At 41.1% G+C, this 20,404-nt stretch overlaps 1 protein-coding gene across 8 annotated transcripts in view; it reads left to right on the plus strand.

Annotated features, from left to right (window-relative positions):
* The window catches only part of LOC123244207 (myomegalin-like), a 254,997-nt gene that overhangs the window by 140,868 nt on the left and 93,725 nt on the right, over nucleotides 1-20,404 (plus strand). For 2 of the 8 annotated variants that reach the window (XM_044672535.1, XM_044672536.1), the window contains exons 1-12: nucleotides 1,565-2,917; nucleotides 9,238-9,369; nucleotides 10,032-10,151; nucleotides 11,584-11,676; nucleotides 11,791-12,003; nucleotides 14,194-14,352; nucleotides 16,037-16,150; nucleotides 16,444-16,581; nucleotides 17,202-17,381; nucleotides 18,030-18,224; nucleotides 19,852-19,938; nucleotides 20,308-20,389. In XM_044672535.1, the coding sequence (XP_044528470.1) occupies nucleotides 1,793-2,917; nucleotides 9,238-9,369; nucleotides 10,032-10,151; nucleotides 11,584-11,676; nucleotides 11,791-12,003; nucleotides 14,194-14,352; nucleotides 16,037-16,150; nucleotides 16,444-16,581; nucleotides 17,202-17,381; nucleotides 18,030-18,224; nucleotides 19,852-19,938; nucleotides 20,308-20,389 (2,638 nt within the window). In that variant the 5' untranslated portion in view covers nucleotides 1,565-1,792. Of the gene's footprint in view, nucleotides 1-1,564; nucleotides 2,918-9,237; nucleotides 9,370-10,031; nucleotides 10,152-11,583; nucleotides 11,677-11,790; nucleotides 12,004-14,193; nucleotides 14,353-16,036; nucleotides 16,151-16,443; nucleotides 16,582-17,201; nucleotides 17,382-18,029; nucleotides 18,225-19,851; nucleotides 19,939-20,307; nucleotides 20,390-20,404 lie in introns of those variants that run through there. The other 6 variants (XM_044672533.1, XM_044672532.1, XM_044672538.1 and 3 more) reach the window with 4 other exon arrangements.

The following is a 20,404-nucleotide window of genomic DNA, read 5'->3' on the forward strand; positions in this document are numbered from 1 at the left end:
TCTGCCACACCTAATTCTAAATGATCATTTCCCCTTTCTACTCCAGCCTTCTATAGAGTGTATTTTTCTGTGTTTTTTTTTTTTTTAAACAAGGGAAAAGAGAAAAACATCTAAGAGGGGAAAAAATCCCAGGATAAAGTAATTAGAAATGCATTAAAAAAAAAAAAAAAAACTACCCAGTGCCAGACTGAAAGGTGTCTAAGTTAATCTTTAAAAATTCCCCAACCCTAACTCAGATTTAATGGCCTTCTCTAGATAATGAGTATCTGGCTCCCTTCTGGTCCCATAAGAGAATGTTTTCTCCTCCAGAAGTCTCCTTGTTTCTAAAACAGGATTTGCCCACTTGAGTGGCCTAGATTGGGCTCATTGGTACATTCAGGGTTTTGTGAAAAGACAATCAAATGCAAGAAAATAGGTAAACGCTTCGTTTTCTTTAAGGTTATAGAAATGCTACTACTACTACTGTTATTATTATTATTATTATTTTTTTTATCATTCCGGACCCATTCACATTCGTTCAGAATTCTCCCCTGGTTGCATGAAAGTTTTCTGGTGTGTTTTGCCCCTTTGTCAAATACTTGGAAACAGGCTATTTCTATTCGGGCAGTTTCCTAATCCCTTTGGGTTGCGTTACTTTTTTCATTCCCCACACTTCGGGAGAAGCCCTGTTTTCCTTTTTCCTGGATAGTTTGTTCTGAGTAACATCAGGTGAGGTGGGCGGAGATTCCTGCGCCCTAGAATGAGATCTCGAATCTATAGGGAGCGTTTCGTGCTGTGCATGCTGTCCGTTCTCCGAAATGATGCTTTGGCACGGGCTGAGCAGAGAAGGAGGGAAGGAAGGAGGAGGAGGCAGCGGAGGATGGCGCTGCCAGTTTGCATCGGGGTACGTGGCACTCGCTGTCCCCGCGGCCGGGAAGGAGGAGAAAGGGGAGGAGGTAGAGGAGGAGTTCTTTCTCTCCTCCCCTAGTCCCTAGCGCAGGAGGAGCCACTAGCAGACTGACAGCTCCGAGAGACTCGGCTTGCAGAATCGAGGGCCCTTCCTCTGCGGAGCCCCGAGCTAGCAAGGCATATCGCCCTCACCCCCAGCCTACTCTGAGACGGCTGCCAAAGACCGTTTCCGAAAGAGTAAAGAGAGGGACGCCTTGTCCCTTGGACTACAATTCCCAGAGGCGCTTTGCGGTCCCCGCAGGCGCAAGGGTTGCTGGCGCCATCTTGAAATCTGATCCTCAATCTCTTAGCTGGAACGTTAGTGGAGGCTGCTGCGCCGGACGGCTACATCGGCCCTGAGCGGAGGCGGTTGCGGTGGCGGCAGCGAGAAGAAGTAGAGGTCAGGTCGCCGTACCCGTGGCTAGATGGCCGAAGCCAGGATGATCGGTTCAGAAAGAGGCCGGCGCCGTGGTCGCTTGGCATCCCCTTGAGTCTCCCGCCGGTGGACGGTGGGTCTGTGAGGGGCGGGGACGCGCGCTCCCTGCGAGTGGTACCCAGAGCAGAGCGTGCGCGCGCGCTTGCGGGAGGACGCGCCCAGGTAGAGGTACAGGTGTGTGCCAGCCGGGAGAGCAGGGGCACACGGCCATGGCATGCAGGCGATCGATCCCCGGAGCCATCCCCCAGTGATTGACCGCCTCCCATCCCACCTTATCCCATCCCATTTCGCTCCATCCTAACCCACCTGATCCCATCCCATCCCTTCTCATCCTCTTCCACCCACCCTCCCTTATCACATCTTTACTCCATCCTACCCCACCTTATTCTCATCCCATCCCATACAATCCCAGCACAGCCAGGAGAAAAGATGAAGGAAATCTGCAGGATCTGTGCCAGAGAGCTTTGCGGCAACCAGCGTCGCTGGATTTTCCACACCACCACCAAGCTCAACCTGCAGGTGCTCTTGTCCCACGTACTGGGCAAAGATGTCTCCCGAGATGGCAAAGGAGAGTTTGCCTGCAGCAAGTGCGCTTTCATGCTGGACCGAATCTATCGCTTTGACACGGTCATCGCCAGGATTGAAGCCCTCTCCATTGAACGTTTACAAAAACTGCTGCTTGAGAAGGATCGCCTCAAATTCTGCATTGCCAGCATGTATAAGAAGAATAATGACGACCCCATCACTGAGGCCAAAGTGGGGAATGGGACTGTGGATATTTCCAGTTTACCTGATGTCAGATATTCTGCACTACTCCAGGAAGATTTTGCATACTCTGGGTTTGAGTGCTGGGCAGAAAATGAGGACCAGACTCAAGACTTGCACAGCTGCCACACTTCTGAGGGCCCTGGAAACAGACCCAGGAGGTGTAGAGGCTGTGCTGCTTTAAGGGTTGCTGATTCTGACTATGAAGCCATTTGTAAGGTACCCCGAAAGGTGGCTAGAAGCATCTCCGGTGGGCTTTCTACCAGGTGGTCCACCAGTATATGTACTGAAGAGCCAGCCCTGTCAGAGGTTGGACCATCAGACTTACCAAGCACAAAGGTACAAACAGATGGGGAAAGCATGGAGGAAGGGACTCCTGGTTCTTCTGTGGAATCTTTGGATGCTCCTGTACAGGCCAGCCTTTCACAACAAAAGGATGAGGAAACTGAGAGAAGCACTAAAGAACTCACAAAATGTGATTGCTGTTCAGATGATCAGACTACCCAGTACTCGTGTGGTCACAAGCTGGAACTAGCCCTTAGCATGATTAAAGGTTTTGACTATAAGCCCATCCAGAGCCCCCGAGGGAGCAAGCTTCCTATACCAGTGAAATCCAGTCCACCTGGAAACAAGCTTGGCCATCTCGTGGCAGATGGAGCTAGTCCCAGTTTCTTAAACAGGCCTGTGAAACCCCTTTCCAAGACACCTGTGGGCTATTCCCTGGAGATATCTGACCTACAGGAGCTGTGGGATGATCTCTGTGAAGACTATTTGCCACTCCGGTTCCAGGTATATGATATGTAATGCTCTAGTACTTCAGTTTTATCAGATTACACAGCTAGCTGGCTACAAACTTTCAGCATAGTATCTAATTAGTGGATACTCAAAGTTAAACAGTATTTCTAAGGTTTTTAAGGCATTCTAACTATCCTTGACTTTTGTTTTCTTATTTCTCTTTTGCCACTTTTTTGGTTTTGGTGTGTAGGTTAATCCATTGCTTCTTTTATTCTGCATACAACATTAATTCCCTACCCCTCCCCCCCAAATAATTTTTTTTAGCCAAAAGATTAAGCCAACACTATGTTCTTGAGGAAATTTGCCTTTAAGAAGGAAAGTAGCTTCTCCTCTAATACCACCCCTTTCTTCTTTTCCTCTTCCTCTTTCAACTTTATAACTTGATTGTCAGCAAGAGGGCTAGTTTTTTTCTTTCCCCCACACTAGCCTGGAACAGTAAATCTTTCTATGTTCAGGTGCTCCCAAAGAGACTGCAACAGATGGGGAGGTTTCAGGCAAATCCATTAATTAGTAAAGTGCTATCCCAGAAAAACGTTTTTGCTCAGCTTCTGTCTTTATTGTAATTAATGGGATCATTTGAGGGCTCTTATTCAAAATGGCTTGTTTTATCCCCCCTGAGTCTTTTTTTTTTTTTTTTTAAGATCTTGGGGATTAAAATAAGATGTTACTTAAAGCATTTAGGTGAAAGCCACTCACAGCCATCAATCCCAGGTGCATTTGTTATGGGTATATTTTCACCAAGCTGGGGTTTACATGCTTGTCTTGTGGCAGGAGAACTTCACCAATTAGTGTTTTGATTTCACTTAATGACTTGAGAGGAGGCAATTGTTTTTAATGCATCTGGTCTCCGAGAGTAGAGAGTTGTTGGGGTTTTTTGTCTCTATAGTAACCATAAACACTAGATGCCTATAGTTTTCTTCAGTACTTTAGAAACTTTACATTTAGCAATGGCATAGGCACAAACATTGTCAACTAGAGTGAATATTTAAGAATTATATTAGAGTGCTAGGAGCCAACGGAAGCAAGAACATGAACTTTATTGATTGGAAACTTAAAGCAACTCAGGGAAGCCAAATTAAATTTTTCCTATAGTATCAAAATTGTATATAAAGTAATATCTTCTCACAAGAAAGAAGAAAACTATATACAGTACTTGTATATGAGGAAATTCTTTCAAAAAAATGCATCAAAGACAAGATTTAGTGCTATTTTTTATTTTCTTACACTTAAAAAAAGGTCTATTATTATGCTTAAGACCAGGTTTTTTTTCTTTTATGCTTGTTCCTTTTATATGCTTTTATGTGGAAATAATAATAATGATAATGTATTGCCCATGTTTGTATAGGACTTGATAAAGCTATGAGATAGGTTATTCAAAGAATATTTCTCCCATTTTACCTATAAGGGACCTCTGGCTTAGAGACATTTAGGAAGCACCCTTGCTGAATCTGTGATCATAGCAGCTCTCTCTTTAGCTAGGCATCATCACAAATAAAGCTTAGTGCTTTCATGTCAATATTCTGTGGAAGTAATACTTGCCCAGGTGGAATGTTTCATTTCATAGATGGATAATAGGTCAGGGGAACAATGACTGAAAACATAGGCCAACACAAAGTTTTATCTTCATCTTCAATCAATCTGCTCAGTTTTTTGAGCTGAAAGATAGCATATGATCTAGTCTAATCCTTTTATTTTACAAATGAAGACACTGAGTCCCCTAGAAAAATTGTGACTTACCCAAGGGTCACCTCTAAAAACTAGATCTTCCAGTTCCTAACATGAAGTTTTTCTTTCTCTACTACAATGGCTGAAATATTTCCTTAAAGGCTGTAATTCTCAAGAAGAATCTTGAGTCCTTTCAATATAACCAAAGCTTATAGAAGAAAGGTGTTTTGGGGGGATTCTGTAAATTAAAATTTGGTAGTATTAGACATGTTTTAATATATTTCTTCAGAATCATCTCTTGGCCCATATTTACCAAAGGTTCAGGATAGGAAAAGCAATGTTTGAATCCACGGCCATTGTGTGTGATCTTCCTGCTAGCTAGCATCTCCTTACTTGAATCAGAATTTATAAGAATATGAAAAGGATCTTAGAGATGATCTGGTCCAACATCTTCATTTTATAGATAAGTTTCAGATTTTTCCCAAGTCATGTAACTAAATCGAATGACCAAGAGGGAACTTGGGGCTCAGTTTTCCTATTTCATTCACACCTCTGCTTAGACCACTGTATCATTGTGCCTCCCTATTGTTTGTAAGAGAGCATCATGTCCAAATGAAAGAAGAATTTTAGAAGCTAATTTATTATTCCCAGATCTGCATAACATGGGAAATAGATTTTGTCACAAGATAAGTGGCATTTACAGTATTATTCCTAAATAAAATCACTTGGCTGTGATCCATTTTGGAAACTGGTCCTATTGTTGATTTCACTAGAAGTCCTTAGCAGGAGTGCAATAGCTGAGTGGAACAGAGAAAGAGAGGCTGAGACAGAGAGGCATTTCTCTTATTGACTTGTCAGGCCCCTTAAACAAGTAGGGTATTAGTGGGTAAAGACCTGTAAATTTGGTTTTGCTAACACCTGTTTTAGAATTTAGGCGAAAAAGACTCAGGAAATGGAAATTTCTCTTTGAGTCCTTTGTTTAATTCCATCCTTGCCAGAGGACTGCCAGTCTTTGTTCACAAACACTCAGGGAGTTTCTCTTCATAGCTGATTTTCTCTATTAAAAATATTATTCTAATGTTTCTACTCATCGATTCCTTTACTTTATGTGAATCAATTCCAATCTTTCTCATGTTTTCGCTTAAGAATTCAAGGCTGTTAACATTGAAGCCATATTTTATTCAGGGTCCTCTTTTCTTCTTTGTCTGATTTTGAACTAAGAAAGGCCCTGGGGATATGCTTTCTCTCCTAAACCGTCTTCCAGGTTGCTAGTACATCTGGGGTTCCCCCCCCCCTTTTCAGACAACTACAGACTGGGCGAGATGTTTCTGATCTCTGCAATAAACCTTGTAGTGACTGAAATGAATCTCTCCTTTGTTGGAGCAGTTGACTTGTTACAGTCACCCTTTGGAAGTTGATAAGAGTCCAAAGGGCCATCAGGAGTTTAGGACAAAAACCTTAATCTTCTACTACCGTGTAATTGTTCATTTTCCATTTATGAATGGCCTGAATTGTAAATTACAGCAGCCTGAGGTCTGAGCCTTATTATTTTGAGAACTCGAAGCCTTGCCCAGCAAAGTACTGCTTAACTAGAAGAATCTGCCTAACATTAATAATGTTGCAGCCTTTGCATTAGATTGAATTGCTAGCATTTTTCTAGCAACCAGGACCGGAAGTGGTTTTGCTTTCTAAAGCTGGAATAGTATTTAATGATTCCACCTCTGGGTTAAGTGATTTCATTTTAAAATTACATTGTCATTCCAATGGCGTTTTAGCAACTCTGTAAATCTCACCCTTCGAGTTATGTTGAACCAAAGTATTGGAGATTGCAGATTTGCTAAAACTTTCATATCTCTCTCAAGTAATAAGAATTTGATCCTTGAACACATCGAAGTAGTCATCCACATTATAAAAATGCAGGCTCACAGGCCCTACAAAATCTCAGAACCCTTTTTGTCTTAGAATTGATACTAAGTATCAGATTCGAGGCAGAAGATTGGTAAGGGCTGGGCCTTTAGGAGGGTGACTTGCCCTTGGGAAATGCCTGAGGATAAGTCCTTCTCCAAGCTTGGCTCTCTATTCATAGAGCCAACCTAGTGCCTCCAGCCCATTTTTTAAAGTGGGGAAGGGGGCCCCCGACGGGGAATGGGACATTTTTCTGATACCTAGGGATTGAAAGCTTCCAGGTAAGATTGGGTTTTTTTTTGACCAGAGCTGCCATTGAAACTCTCAATAAGAAATCTCTCAGTTCCAATGAAGATTGTCACCTGTAGCTGCTCCAATTCCTTGACTTTTGAAGTTAGTTCATTTCTATCCTGAGCATAATGTGAATCATCGCTACAAAGCTGATCTTTAGAGAGAACCATCTGGCCAAAAAGTTGCAAAGTCAGCTTTTATATTACATTCAGTAGAGAAGTGATTCCTTGTAATTCATATAGTTACACTCTATCCTTTGTTAGTTATAGTTACTGAAATAACAGAACAAATGCCTTAGATCCTTCTTCCCTAGCCCCAAACTCTATGGATGGGTTTGTGATTAAAATTCAGGTTTTCAAACCCACCAGGCTTTTCACTATCTTTTTTTTTCTTCTGGCTACACAAAAGAAAAGTTGAAAACAAATTCAAATCTGGCCTCAGACACTTCCTAGCTATCTGCTCCAGGACTAGTCACTTAACCCCCTTTGCCTATTCTGTATTGCTCTTCTGCTTTAGAACCAATACACAGTGTTGATTCTAAGATAGAAAGATTTTTATTAAGAAAAAATAAAAGAAAGAAAAAGAAAACAGGTTAAGCTAGTATGTTTCACTCCTCTGTATAGAGACAGTTTTTATTGAATTGTGTTGAACTAGAAATCAGAAGGGATGGTTTATCTTCCCAAGTTTACCACAGATTTATCAGGTTACTTGCTGTCATCTCTTTTGTCTCTTTTCCCTATTTGCAACTGAAAGTGATATTCTTTGGTCCTTACCTGATTTCCATAGGAGATTTGAACTACTTGGAGATGAAATATTTAACAAGAGTTTCTTGATAGGAGCTTCAGAACTCTATAGTTCTAATTTCCCCTCTTCCTCCCCCAGTTTGTATTTATGTCGTCTTTAAAGTCAGAATATAAACTTAATATATCAAAGGATCAATGCTAATAGTCCACAAGTTCCTCTGAGACAGTTTTGAAGACAACTATAAGCTAATATTTATTGAGTATCCTTTAGCTGAATTAGCTCAGGGAAGTGGGACAGGCTTTAATTTCTGCTTTAAGAACTTGAGTAGGGGCAGCTGGGTAGCTCAGTGGATTGAGAGCCAGGCCTAGAGATGGGAGGTCCTAGGTTCAAGTCTGGCCTCAGACACTTCCCAGCTGTGTGACCCTGGGCAAGTCACTTGACCCCCATTGCCCACCCTTACCACTCCTTCTGCCTTGGAGCCAATACTCAGTATTGACTCCAAGACAGAAGGTAAGGGTTTAAAAAAAAAAAAAAGGATTTGAGTAGCTCCTGATTAATTGCTTTTAGGAAAGGGCTTATATCACTCTGGCAGTTTTATCTTTTTGTTGGATTTGCATGTTACTTGATTTTTTATTTTGTTTTATTATAAAGATATTTTACCAATTACATATAATGTCAAATTTCCACATGTTTTCCAGTCATACAATCCAAATTTTTACTTGATTTTTTAGATAATTAATTATTCCATTAAACCCCTAGACTTCCATTTCTAATTCCTTTAGCTCATTAAAACTGTGGTCCTCTGATTTCTAAGTCAACTAAATCTTTTCCCCTTTGAGCAACAGTACAGATGACTTGGCTCTCACTAGGTTTTCCAGAATTTTAAGAACCTTAATCAATCATGATTTATATCTTAATTCCTTTGAACATAAATATTGTAAGTAGTTTATTGGCATTTCTGCATTTCCCTTATCCTTCACTTTTACAATAAGTGACATTTCAGACTTCCTATAGTCTTCATTATCTTTCTAGTCTATATGATATAAATCTGTCTTTTTTTTTTTAACGACTTTGAATTTTTATTTTTTAGAAAAATTTTCCATGGTTACATGATTCATGTTCTTACTCTCCCCTCCACCCCCCCTAAATCTGTCTTTTAAGTGGCACATTTTAAGGGACATACTTGATAGAAGGTAAAAGTAATATCTTGTCCTCACTGTAAACACTATTATTCTGACAATTATTCATTCACGACTTTTGAATCCATCAGCTACAAGGAAACAGACTAGTTTTTAGCCATCCTTTAAAAGAAAAAAAATTATTACAAGCAGTCCAGTGTCTCAAAGGATTAAGAGCCGGGCATGGAAATAGGAGGTCCTGGATTCAAATATGGCCTCAGATAGTTCCTAGCAGTTTGACCCTGGGCAAGTCACTTAACCTCAGTTACCTAGCCCTCATAGCTCTTCTATCTTGGAACTTATACTTAATATTGATCCTAAGACAGAAGGAAGGGTTTAAGAAAGAAAAAGCAAAAGCATATCATTCTTTTCTTCCAAACTCCAGACTAAGCTGATTTTATGTTATGATATCAAATCATTGTCTCTGAAAAGAAGGGACCATTTCTTTTCAAGCAATCTTGTGAAAAATAAAACCCAACATCACTGTTAGAGTTTGATTTGACTGCTCTTTGACTTTTTCATTTCTTCTAGAATATTATTGAAGAGCCACTCCAACAGCAGGAACCTAATTCAGAGGAGGCCACTATGACCCATCAATGTGTGTCTGATTCTCACTTGGCAGAACTTCAAGACAAAATTGAGCAAACAGAAACTGCCAACAAGGTATGGCTTCATCCATAATAAACTTGGATATACAGTGACTGAAGGCCAATAAATGTTGGATCCCTATGAAACTTGAATGTGCTTGTCAGGTTCAACTAATCATTTCTATGAGATCTGCCTGAGTAGTTTTCAGCTACTGGAGGATTCTTATTCCCTATTTTTCTAGGGCAGGGGTCGGCAACCTTTTTGGCTGTGAGAGCCATGAACGCCACATTTTTTAAAATGTAATTTCGTGAGAGCCGTACAGTGCTCACAGTGAGCCATACCTTGCCGACCCCTGTTCTAGGGAATACTTCCCCTGACCAGATTATTTTCTTTTCATCTTTATTTCTCTTGGGATTATAGTTTGTCCATGATTTTTAATGTTATTAAGGTCTATGCTTAGAACTAACATTGAACCTAAAATTTGGGGTGGGGGGGTTTCTTGGCTCTGGTTTGGCTCTGGCTCCTTCTAAAGAAGGCGAGTACCTCCTATTTCTCCTGTCTACTTCTGCTGATTCACTTACAGGTTTACTACATAGAGAAGTAACAGGGGACAAGGCCCTTGGTTTGTATTTCCAGGGAATCTCAATGGCATCCCGTACTTTGGGAAAATTTTTTTGTCAGACAGCACGGAAAGACACATTTCTGACTGTCAGATCTTTGTTCTTTGCCAAGTACAGATTCTACAAGAGAAACTGAATGAAATGAGCTGTCAACTAAAATCTGCCCAGGAAACATCACAGAGGCAGGATTGTACCATTCAGAACCTCAGTCAATCTTTGAAAAGCAGGGAGAGCGAGGTAAGGTATTTCCTAAGGAATGGCCATAACTTAATGATATCAAATCAGCATCTAGTCAAAAGATCTCACGAAAAATAAAACCCAAGATGACTGCTAGAATTTGATTTGGCTGCTCTTGACGACAGTCTGGTTGTGTTTCTTCAGAGGCTCCCTACAGAATACTACTCAGGCTGCCATTCTGTAATCTAAGATTAGCCTCCCTTACTTTTTTCATTTTGTTACCCATTAAGTCCTCTGCTTTTACTCAGACTGTCTTCTCCCCACCCTCTTTGCCTCTTGAATTCCTTCCTGTCATTTAAAGCTCAACTAAATACCCCTTCCATCAAATCTTTCCTGAGCTACCCTGATTAATAATCACTCCCTCTTGTTCTTAACTCCAGACCTTACATGACATATTTCTAATAAGCTTATCTAGTATTCTGTGTGGTTGATTTATATCTTGTATCTACCGTTTGGCTTTTCAAATCCTTCAGAACCTGGCCCCTTGCTGCCTACCTTTCCAGTCTTTACGTCTTCCTCCCACACCTACTTTCTGATCCAGTGTGATGCTGGCCTCCTGACTCTTTCTTACATAAGACACTCAGTCTTCAGGCTTTAGATATATTCACTGACTCATGCCTAGAATGTTCTCCCTCCTCAGCTCTGCCTCCTAGCTTCCCTGGCTTTCTTTAAGCCCCAGCTAAAATCCCATCTTCTACAGGGAAGATGTACAAGTCTGTCCCAATCCTCCTTAATTCTGGTGCCTCCCCTCTATTGATTATTTCCAGTTTATCCTGTCTGTAGCTGGTGTGTACATAGTCTTTTGCATTTGTCTCCCCCGTTATCCTGTGAGCTTCTTGAGATCAGGCAAGGTCTTTTGCCTTTTTTGTATTTAGCATTTTGCGCAGTGCCCGGCATGCATGTAGTAGGTTATTACGAAATGCTAGATGATTGAGTAGTTTTATTTGCCATTTCCTCTACTGGACTTTAAGCTTTATGAGCATAAGCCTTCTTACCTAAGCTTTTGGCCCTCAGCATCTATCATACATCGTTCCATACACCGTGGGTATTTAGTAACTGCTCATTGATTCTATTGAAGTAGGGAAGTATGTTTTCCTTCTCTAATTGTAGAAACTGATTTTTCTTGTTGTAGCAAGAAACAGAGCTAAATACATTCCACTTTTTAAAAACCCTTCCTCCTGTCTTAGAATCGACATGAGTATTGATTCCAAGGCAAGACAGCATTAAGGACTAGACCCAGAAAAGGGTTAAGTGACTTGCCCAGAGTCAAGAAGTGTCTGAGGCCAGATTTAACCCCATGCTTCCAGGCCTGGCTCTCTAGCCACTACCCCTGGGCTAACTACTTTCTACCATGTCAAAGATTTGGTTGTTCTTCACCATGGTCAGGGAGGTTGTAGGCCTCAGGTAGAGCCACTCCTTTATAATCTTTCAGACTGAAGAATTGTACCAAGTAATCGAAGGTCAGAACGACACTATGGCCAAGCTTCAAGGCATGCTGCACCGAAGCCAGCTTGGACAGCTTCAGGTAAATGAGCGTGGCTTGGGCTGCTGGCTTACTGGCGCCATTTGCATTTTGTTGGTTTTCTAGTCCACTCATTGGCTCAGGCCTTATTGTTGGATGTTTCTCTACCCTTGTCAGACCCCAGAAGATGCCTCCCTAGCTCAGCAGCAGGTGGCCCTGCTGGAGCTCCAGAACACCTTGTTCTGCAGCCAGCTGGAGGTTCAGAAGTTTCAGAGAGCAGCACAGCGGAAGGAGCGGCTCCTGGAAGACGCTAAGAGGAACCTTCAGTTCATCGAGGCTGCAGCTCAGCAGGTGGAGCAACAGAAGGAAGCTGCGTGGATGCACAATCAGGTAAATCATTAATCAGGCCGGGACAGCAGGAATCGACTTTGCCCTCCCTCCACGGCTTCCTAGGAGGGTTTGCTCTATTTGTGAATTATAAGCACCTTTGGCCCATCGACCTTGTCTTGGCAACTCAGCAGAGCCTTCATTTGAGATTTTATAACTAGAGGCAACCAAGTAACAAACTTCTTGCTTGGAAAGTATATTTGTCATGCTATTTCCCTAAGAGTCTGCTACCCATTTTAATTTGAAATCAAAACATGTTTTGTAACCTGAAGTTGTTTTCTTGAGAATCTTAACCCAAATTAAGTCTTTAAAAAAAAATCTTTACCTTCCAACTTAGAATCAATACTGTGTTCTAGTTCCAGGACAGAGGAGTGAAAAGGATGATGACTTGCTCAGGGTCACACAGCTAGGAAATGTCTGAGATCAGATTTGAACCCAGGACCTCCTATTTCTAGGCCTGGTTCTCTCCACCGAGCCACCTAGCTGCCTCTCCCAAATAAGTTTTAAAGATGAAACATTTTGAAGATATCTGCTGCAATTTATTCTCGAAAATGTTTCAGCCTATATTTGAGCTCTGACAGATGTCAGAAGACATGCAGAAATGTTGACTCACAAGCCTATTAAAACCAGAGTTAAGAGTCAGGGAGAGTTGTTTTTCTTTTAAACCCTTACTTTCTGTTTTAGTAACAACTCTAAGACAGGGGGCAAAGAGTCACATAACTCAGAAAAGTGTCCAAGGCCAAATTTGAACTCAAGTTCTCCCAACTCCAGGCCTAGCACACTAACCATTGAGCTGCCTAGTTGCCTCTCAGGGAGGGTTCTTACTTTTTTCATTAGTTCCTTGGGGCAGCATATGTGAGTATATAGTTTAATCTTAAAGTTTTGGATGGTCCGCCCTAAGAATTTGAGAGCTGTGCCAGGCTGGGTTAGTTACAGTCTTCACCAGCTTTCTAAGAGAATTAGAGGAGTAGGCAGTAAAAATATCTTCATTTCACAAGCCTTTTGAGGATAAGAAATACATCAAAAGTTTATGACAGATTTTCATTTCTGAGTTACCCAAAGGTTTGCTGCTAAACCTAAGCTTTGAGCCTGAGTGATTTGCTTCTTACCTCAGCCTCATTGCCTGAGGGGGAGGCAGCCTCCTCAAGGCACGTGATGGATCTTAATGAAAAGATCTCTATCACCTCAGACGTCATTATCACCATCACAAAGTCCTTCCTGGCTAGCTTTGCTTCAAGATCAGGGCTTCCTGGATGATGCTGAGATGTTGGCATCTGATGTGGCATGTGCTGTGAAAACGCTTCCCTTCACGAGGTCTACACTTGAGCCAAATCAAACCTCTGTGCCTTCCTTATCCTTTCCTCTTGCCTGGAACACTCTCTTGCCCAAGAGCTCTCTATTGACATCCTAGCCATCCTTTAGGGACCAGCTCCAATGTCCCTTCCCACTAGAAGAAATCTCTTCCTTTCCCTTTTTTATTCCATCCTTTTCTCATGATATTTTGTATGTTACAGATGCATATTGTGTGCTATAATTTTTGCATATCATGTAGCTGCCATTTTGTATTTGAGTACTATGAAACATGAATACTTGTCTACATATTTTATGGCATCTAATTATTCATAAGCTCCCTTGGGGTAGGCGGCACAGTGGATAAAATGGGCCTCGGGTCAGGCAAACCTGAGTTCAACTCTGGCCTCAGACAATGGGGCCACTGAACCACTGCCTGGCTCAACTCTAATTCGAATAGCTACATCGCTCAATAATTGTACCAAAACTAACCTGTCCTCATTTGGTTTTTAATTTCTAAATGTTTGTAAAGCAGATCTTTTTTTTGTGGGAAGGGACAAGGGGCGGATGAGTCTTTTTGTTAGTATAAAATAAATGAGCACAGCACTGGATACAAAACTAAAAAAAAAATGCCAGATTGGGATAGTACCTCCCTCCCAGGCTGTTGTAAGGATTGAGTGAGAGAATATTTGTAAAGTGCTTAGCACAGGGCCTGGCCCTTAGGAGGAGCTCTGTAAATGATATATTCAGCTTGCCCCCTTGATGCCTAGCATGCTGCCTCACACGTAGAAGACATGTATAGGTATTTATTTAGTGGAACTCTTACACTTTAGAGAAGCCAGCTTTCACTAGGGATGTGAGGGGAGAAGAATTTGCTGATAGAGGTTATGTGTTTGACTTCAGGAATTGCGAAGAACGCTGCAGCAGCTACAGGAAGATTTGCGCAGTAAGAACAAGCAGCTTCACATGCTGGAAGGCACGAAGTACCGCGATTCCCAGGCCCAAGAGCAGAAGATTCAGTGTCTGACCTACAACCTGCATCAGAAAGACCAGCTTCTGCAGGTCAGAGGAGTAAAATGAACATTAGAGTTGGGTCATATCCTTGAAAATTCCTTTTACTGATCGCTGAGACTTCCGATTTCAGAGACTTGTCATCCATATTTGAGTTCTTATATCTAGAACTCTGAATTGAGCATGTCGCAGGCAGCTACTATCTGTAAAGTAGAAGATACGGGGCCTTCTCTTAAGAAGGTTGCCGGCCAGCTGAGGAAACACCATCAGCAGGCCTGGAACATCCTTAAGAAGACTTCCACAGCCATGAGTTTTGGTAGCCAGGCCTGTGATACAATGGCATAGATAACTCCTAGAAGAAGGAAGACACCTGGCCCAGTATAGACTGGGAGTAGCTTTGCACCTGATCACCTTAGAAAGAGTTGTCCTGGGCAGGGGGAGCTTGAGTAACTTGCCCAGGTAACTTGGCCAGGATGGGCCAGGATGGAACTTAAACCCAAATCCATGACTGCCTGTCACAGAGGCCAGCTCTGCACTATGCCACACTGCATCTTCCAAATACAAATAAGAGTTAAAATAAGTGAATAGTTAAGGGAAAACCTAGACCTGAGAATAAGTGCCAGGTCTATAGATGTAGAAAAAGGTCTGATTCTGTCTGAAACGACTATTTTACATTAGAGATCATGATATCCCCTGCTAGGTTTGCTGTAGCCACTCATCACATGGCACATTGCAGGGCTTCCATAGCTTTATTGAGCCTAATCTTCTGTTTGCAGACACAAGGGATGCTATGGAGGAGAGCATGGGTGTCCCTTATGATTTAAATATCCATGGCTTAGACATCAGAAAGTTAGGAGTATATCCAAAACTTTTCTTCCTCATTGCATCTGTCTTCTAAGGTTGAAGCAATAAAATGCCTTGAACTTAATAAAAAAAGAAAAAATTCCATTTCCAGACTGCAGAGCACCAGGTAAATAAATACAGGTCGAATGGAAATAACCCTTGAGAATAGGATCCCCCAACCCGTGCGATATGAGGAACTTGATACTTCAGTTTCATGGGAAGCAGAGGTCCCAGGAGTTCTGGACTGCAGGGAGCACACTAGGACCTGTCTGAGCAGTTCAGGAATAGGAGGAAAGCACCTATTTGTGTTCCCTTTAGTCCTCAGTAGAGGAGGCTCTACTGATTGTCCATGGGAAGATAGTGCCCGCTTATTATCTTTCTACTCCCGGGTTTACTAATGCTTTACCTTCGTAGGGCCCGAGTTAAGTATAGGACAACCTAACGTTTTCAGCCACTGTGGTCCCATCCTTTTGTTAGCAGGTCATTTTCCTCAGGCAGGTATGTGGTACTGTGGATAGAGTTCAAATCCAGCTTCAGATATTTCCTAGTATGGGATCCAGGCAAATCAATTAACCCTATTTGTCTCAGTTTCCTCATCTCTAAAACAAGCTGGATAAGGAAATGGCAAACCATTACAGTGTCTTTGCCAAGAAAACCCCAAATGAGGTTGCAAAGAGGTAGACATGACTGAAATGACTGAGCAACAGCAGCTTTTTTTAGGCTGCTAGGCCTCAAAAAAGTTTGTTGGTGTTATTACTAAGAAACAGGGAGAAAGAAATATAAGAACCAATTTGTACCTCCTTGCAAAGGCTAAAGACTTGCTGTGTAACCTTGATCATCATGCTATCTTTGCCAATGTATAACTATGGGAAATTCTTTCTGGGTCTCACAGGAATATCGAGAACTCATGCAACATCAGAACAACTCTGAGAAAAGCCTTGAGGCCAATGAAATGATGCTTGAGAAACTTCGACATCGAATCCAAGATAGAGATGTTGCTTTAGAGGTAAATAAGATGTAATTTGGTTCCACTTACAAGAAAGGCTGTGATGGAGAACTTCTATCGATTGTGTAGAAGGTTTTTACATTGGGAGATGTAGAGTTAAGAAGGTGGCACCCTCTTCTTCACTTCACATTTTACTGGAACATGTGGCCATTTGGACACTGATTCTCATGGAGGCCCAGGATTTTTCCTGAAACCTTCCACTTTTATATCATTATTAAATGAGGTAACATTTTTAAAGTTCTTAGTAAAGGGCTTCATAAATGCTTATGTCCTTCCCTACTGTTTTCTGGCAGCGGGCCATCGATGAGAAATTTTGTGCCTTAGAAGAAAAGGAAAAAGAGCTACATCAACTTCATCTTGCTGTAAGAGAACGAGACCATGACTTAGAAAGACTCCGCTGTGTCTTATCTTCCAATGAAGCCACCATTCAGGTAGGTATTAAGCCGAGGCACTCCCTGAAAGCTTTTCCCCTTCTGCTAGTATGAAGCACTGCTCCTTGCCTCTAGTTTTTTTTTCAGAATCAAAGCATTAGCCTTACCTGTTTCCCATAAACATGAAGAACAAGGTAGTAGTCATTTGTCTTCTGAGAGGAACAAATTCTATGTTCTTCTGATGGCATGTTGTGTGGGATATGCCACATTGAAGCAGTCTGCTAGTCGAGTTGACTCTAAAATATTGACATTTAGTCTGTAATTTCCTTCCAGATGTTTGAGGCTTTAACATTTCAACTTCTTAAAAGACTTGTCATCCTTTGGATTCTAGCCCACTTTCCTCCTAAAACACGGGCCACACGTTATTGACATTTTATGTTTTTGTCAGAATCTTAATCATTGAGTTTAAGAATTTTTGATGCTGTCAGTTCAAGCATTTTTGGGTTAGATGCAGAATTTTCCCCTTCAGAAACAATGTGTCAAAAGTAGAACCTACCCTTAGGAAAAGTTGAATTTTATTTACAAGAAGTTAAAGAAGAAATTTAACCTATAATTTTGTTATGTGTCATTGAAAAATGACTCCTTGACTTCTGGCATTCATTTTCTTTCTGTGGCCATAGAGTATGGAGAGTCTTCTGCAGGCTAAAGGCTTAGAACTGGAACAGTTATCAGTTACCTGCCAAAACCTTCAATGGTTGGAAGAAGAAATGAAGAAGAAATTCAACCACTGGCAGAAGGAGCAAGAGGGCATCATCCAGCAGCTACAGACCTCTCTACATGACAGAAACAAGGAAGTGGAGGCAAGACTTTGTAGTTGGCGAGACCTTGATGAAAGGGCAAACCATTTCTTGGGTTCTCCCATGGTTCTGCCAGTGGTGTGTTAGGATTAAGTTGGTGGACCTTTTTTTGGTTTCTGTCTATATCACTGAATAACTAGATATGTTGCTGACTTTAGCTGTCTATGCTCCTTCCTTCTGCCTAGAATGGGTGGGTGATAGTCACCTCCTTTATAGGAGTAACATGAGAACTGATGACATCTATATTTTTTATGGAACTACTAGACAGAAGAACCACATGCACATGCATCCTGCCCAGGTTATTGGGTACAGTGTGCGTGTTCTTTTTTTCTTTAAAGCAATTTCTGCTCTCTTGGATGTTCAGTAGCAGAAAATAAATAATCATTTTCTGGTTATCCTAAGTAAGTTGTTGCTAGTCTTTAAAAATCAATAACTTTCCCAGACAGATTTGTAACTTGTCATTCAAAACATTCCTTGTTATATGATTCAACATATGATCTTCCTCATTCAAGTGGCCACTAATTTCTGAATCTTCCATAGACCAGAAATCAACAAGCCTTTATAGCTGACCATTATAGAAAGGAGTAGATGAAGGAGGACACCACTGTCTTCCTCTCCTTTTCAAAATGTATTCTCTGACTTTTCCCTCAGGATCTTAGTGCAACATTGCTTTGCAAGCTAGGACCAGGGCAGAGTGAAGTTGCTGAAGAGTTGTGCCTGCGTTTGCAGCGGAAAGAAAGGATGCTGCAGGACCTTCTGAGTGACCGAAATAAACAGGCTCTGCAACATGAGATAGAGATTCAGGACCTGCTTCAAGCTATGAGCACCAGGGAGAAGGAGAGCCAAGTAAGGACTGATCTAGACTCATCACATGGAGTACCCCATTCTCTCTGAATAGCTCAACATTATTATAAGATACTTATATACATAACCACTCATTTTTCTTCACCCTGACAAGAAGTATTTCCCTCCATAGAGAGGCATTAATAATTTCTATCTGATTATAAAATAAAGAATTGAGATTATTCTTTCTGAGAGAATGAAACCAAAGTAGGATCCAAGGGTTGTCTAGAGATCATGCTGAGGCATACACTGGTTAGAAGCTAAAGCCAAAGTCGTTATTGTCCAAATCCCCAAATAGCCCAAATCTCATCCTTCAGTGTTATGTGAAGTGTCTTCTCTCCTCCTCTGAAGGTTCTGAGAAGATCTTAGGTTCTTGTTCAAAAAAGAAAGGAAAAAAGAGAAGAAAATTTCCACCGAGACTGGCTACTATAACTATTATAGTTAGTTATATACTATAGAGTTACATCCTATATATATATATATATATATATATATATATATATATTTTGTAGTTATGTACTATATAGCTACATACTATATATAATGTAGTTACATACTATATAGTTATAAACTAACATATACTACATAGTTATATATACAATGTAGTTACACCCTATATATATACTATGTAGTTATATAGTTATATATACTAGTCATATACTACATATATACTATATAGTTACAGACTACATAGATACAGTGTAGTTATATATACTATGTAGTCATGTACTATAGTTATATATACTCTATCTAGATTCATACTTTGTAGTTTCATATATGTGTATATATATATGTAAGCTACTATAACTACTATAAGGGTTAATGCATTGATTATAACCTGTTGGTTTTCTATTAACTTACAGCTTGAGTAATTCTAAATCTAATTGTTTAAAAAAATGTACTGTTATCTTGTGCATACATTACCTCCTTTTCTACATAAATTCCTTTCCCCAGTCTGTCCTGAGGAGTTTTCAATTTAAAAAAAAAAAGCAATTCAGCCAAGGTAACTGACCTCAGCCACATCCAACAGTCTGTGTGTAAGGAAGAGAGAGGCATGTTTTCTTGTTTCTTCTTCAGAGCCAAACCTATGTCATTATAATTTAATTTCTTCTTGGCTCTCCTAGAAAATAAAAGATAGTTTCTATGGTTCATTCAGACTAGGAGCAATTCTCTGGCTTTTCCTTTGGTACCATTATCAGCTTTATAAAACCACGATGACCTAAAACAGTGAGAACACAGACTGGCTTTTGTGTGTTGTGCTTGTTAAGCTCTCCTGATCACTGGATCTGATAATTGATTTCATCTGGATAGCCCTAGTACAAAGAAACATCTCTCAGCTTAACAAGAAGAGTAACAAGCATCTCAGTAGAAAATAAATAGTACTCACAAGAAGGATGAGATTCCATACTCTTTCGTTTGGTATTTGCCTGGCTTCCAGTAGTGAGCAGCCATCCTCCTTGGCTTCACTTTTAAAGCTGAAATCAGTGTTCTCGGCCTGTTGGACAAGTTCACTCTTACAAGTAGGAATCCCTGAGGGCCTTGTCCCCTTACCCTTGAGCCAGTGAGATACAACTCCAATCGCCACATCTGGAGTTTCTAATGTTATGTTGTTGCACCTTCCTTTTATCAGGTGGCTGTGAGGAAGATGGTGCAGGCCCTGATGGAAAGAGGCACAGAGGTGCAGACCCTGCGCCAGATCATCGGAGGGAAAAACTTGGTAATGGTCCTTCCATACAGGGTTGTTTGTTGTAAGGATCAAATGGGATAGTAAACATGGAGCACTGGGGGGCGTATCATGTTGTTCCATTGTCCCAGAAGGGCCACCTAAACCAGCCACCATCTTGAGGAGCAGCCTGTCCAAGGAAGAAGCATCATGCTGCATTGCACCCAGACGTTTCATATTCTTTGGGTTCATTTATTCCTAAATTGTGCTCTCAAGGATAAGAACACTTTAATCTTAGATTATGACAAGTTCTTATGACTTTTCAAGGTCTAGATCAATTTTTCTTGCTAATAATCTTTCCCATGGAGGATTTCATAGACACCAAATGTTTCCCAAACTCCATTTTTTTTTACTTCTTTTTAGCAAACGATTCAAGGAAACATCAAAGATGAACCCACTTCAGTGACTGCTAAAGGCAATGACAGCACATCTGGGGCTCAGTCAGGCAAGTATCACCTAT

The sequence above is a fragment of the Gracilinanus agilis genome, chromosome 4 (assembly GCF_016433145.1).
Source record: "Gracilinanus agilis isolate LMUSP501 chromosome 4, AgileGrace, whole genome shotgun sequence".
Classification (NCBI taxonomy): Eukaryota; Metazoa; Chordata; class Mammalia; order Didelphimorphia; family Didelphidae; genus Gracilinanus; species Gracilinanus agilis.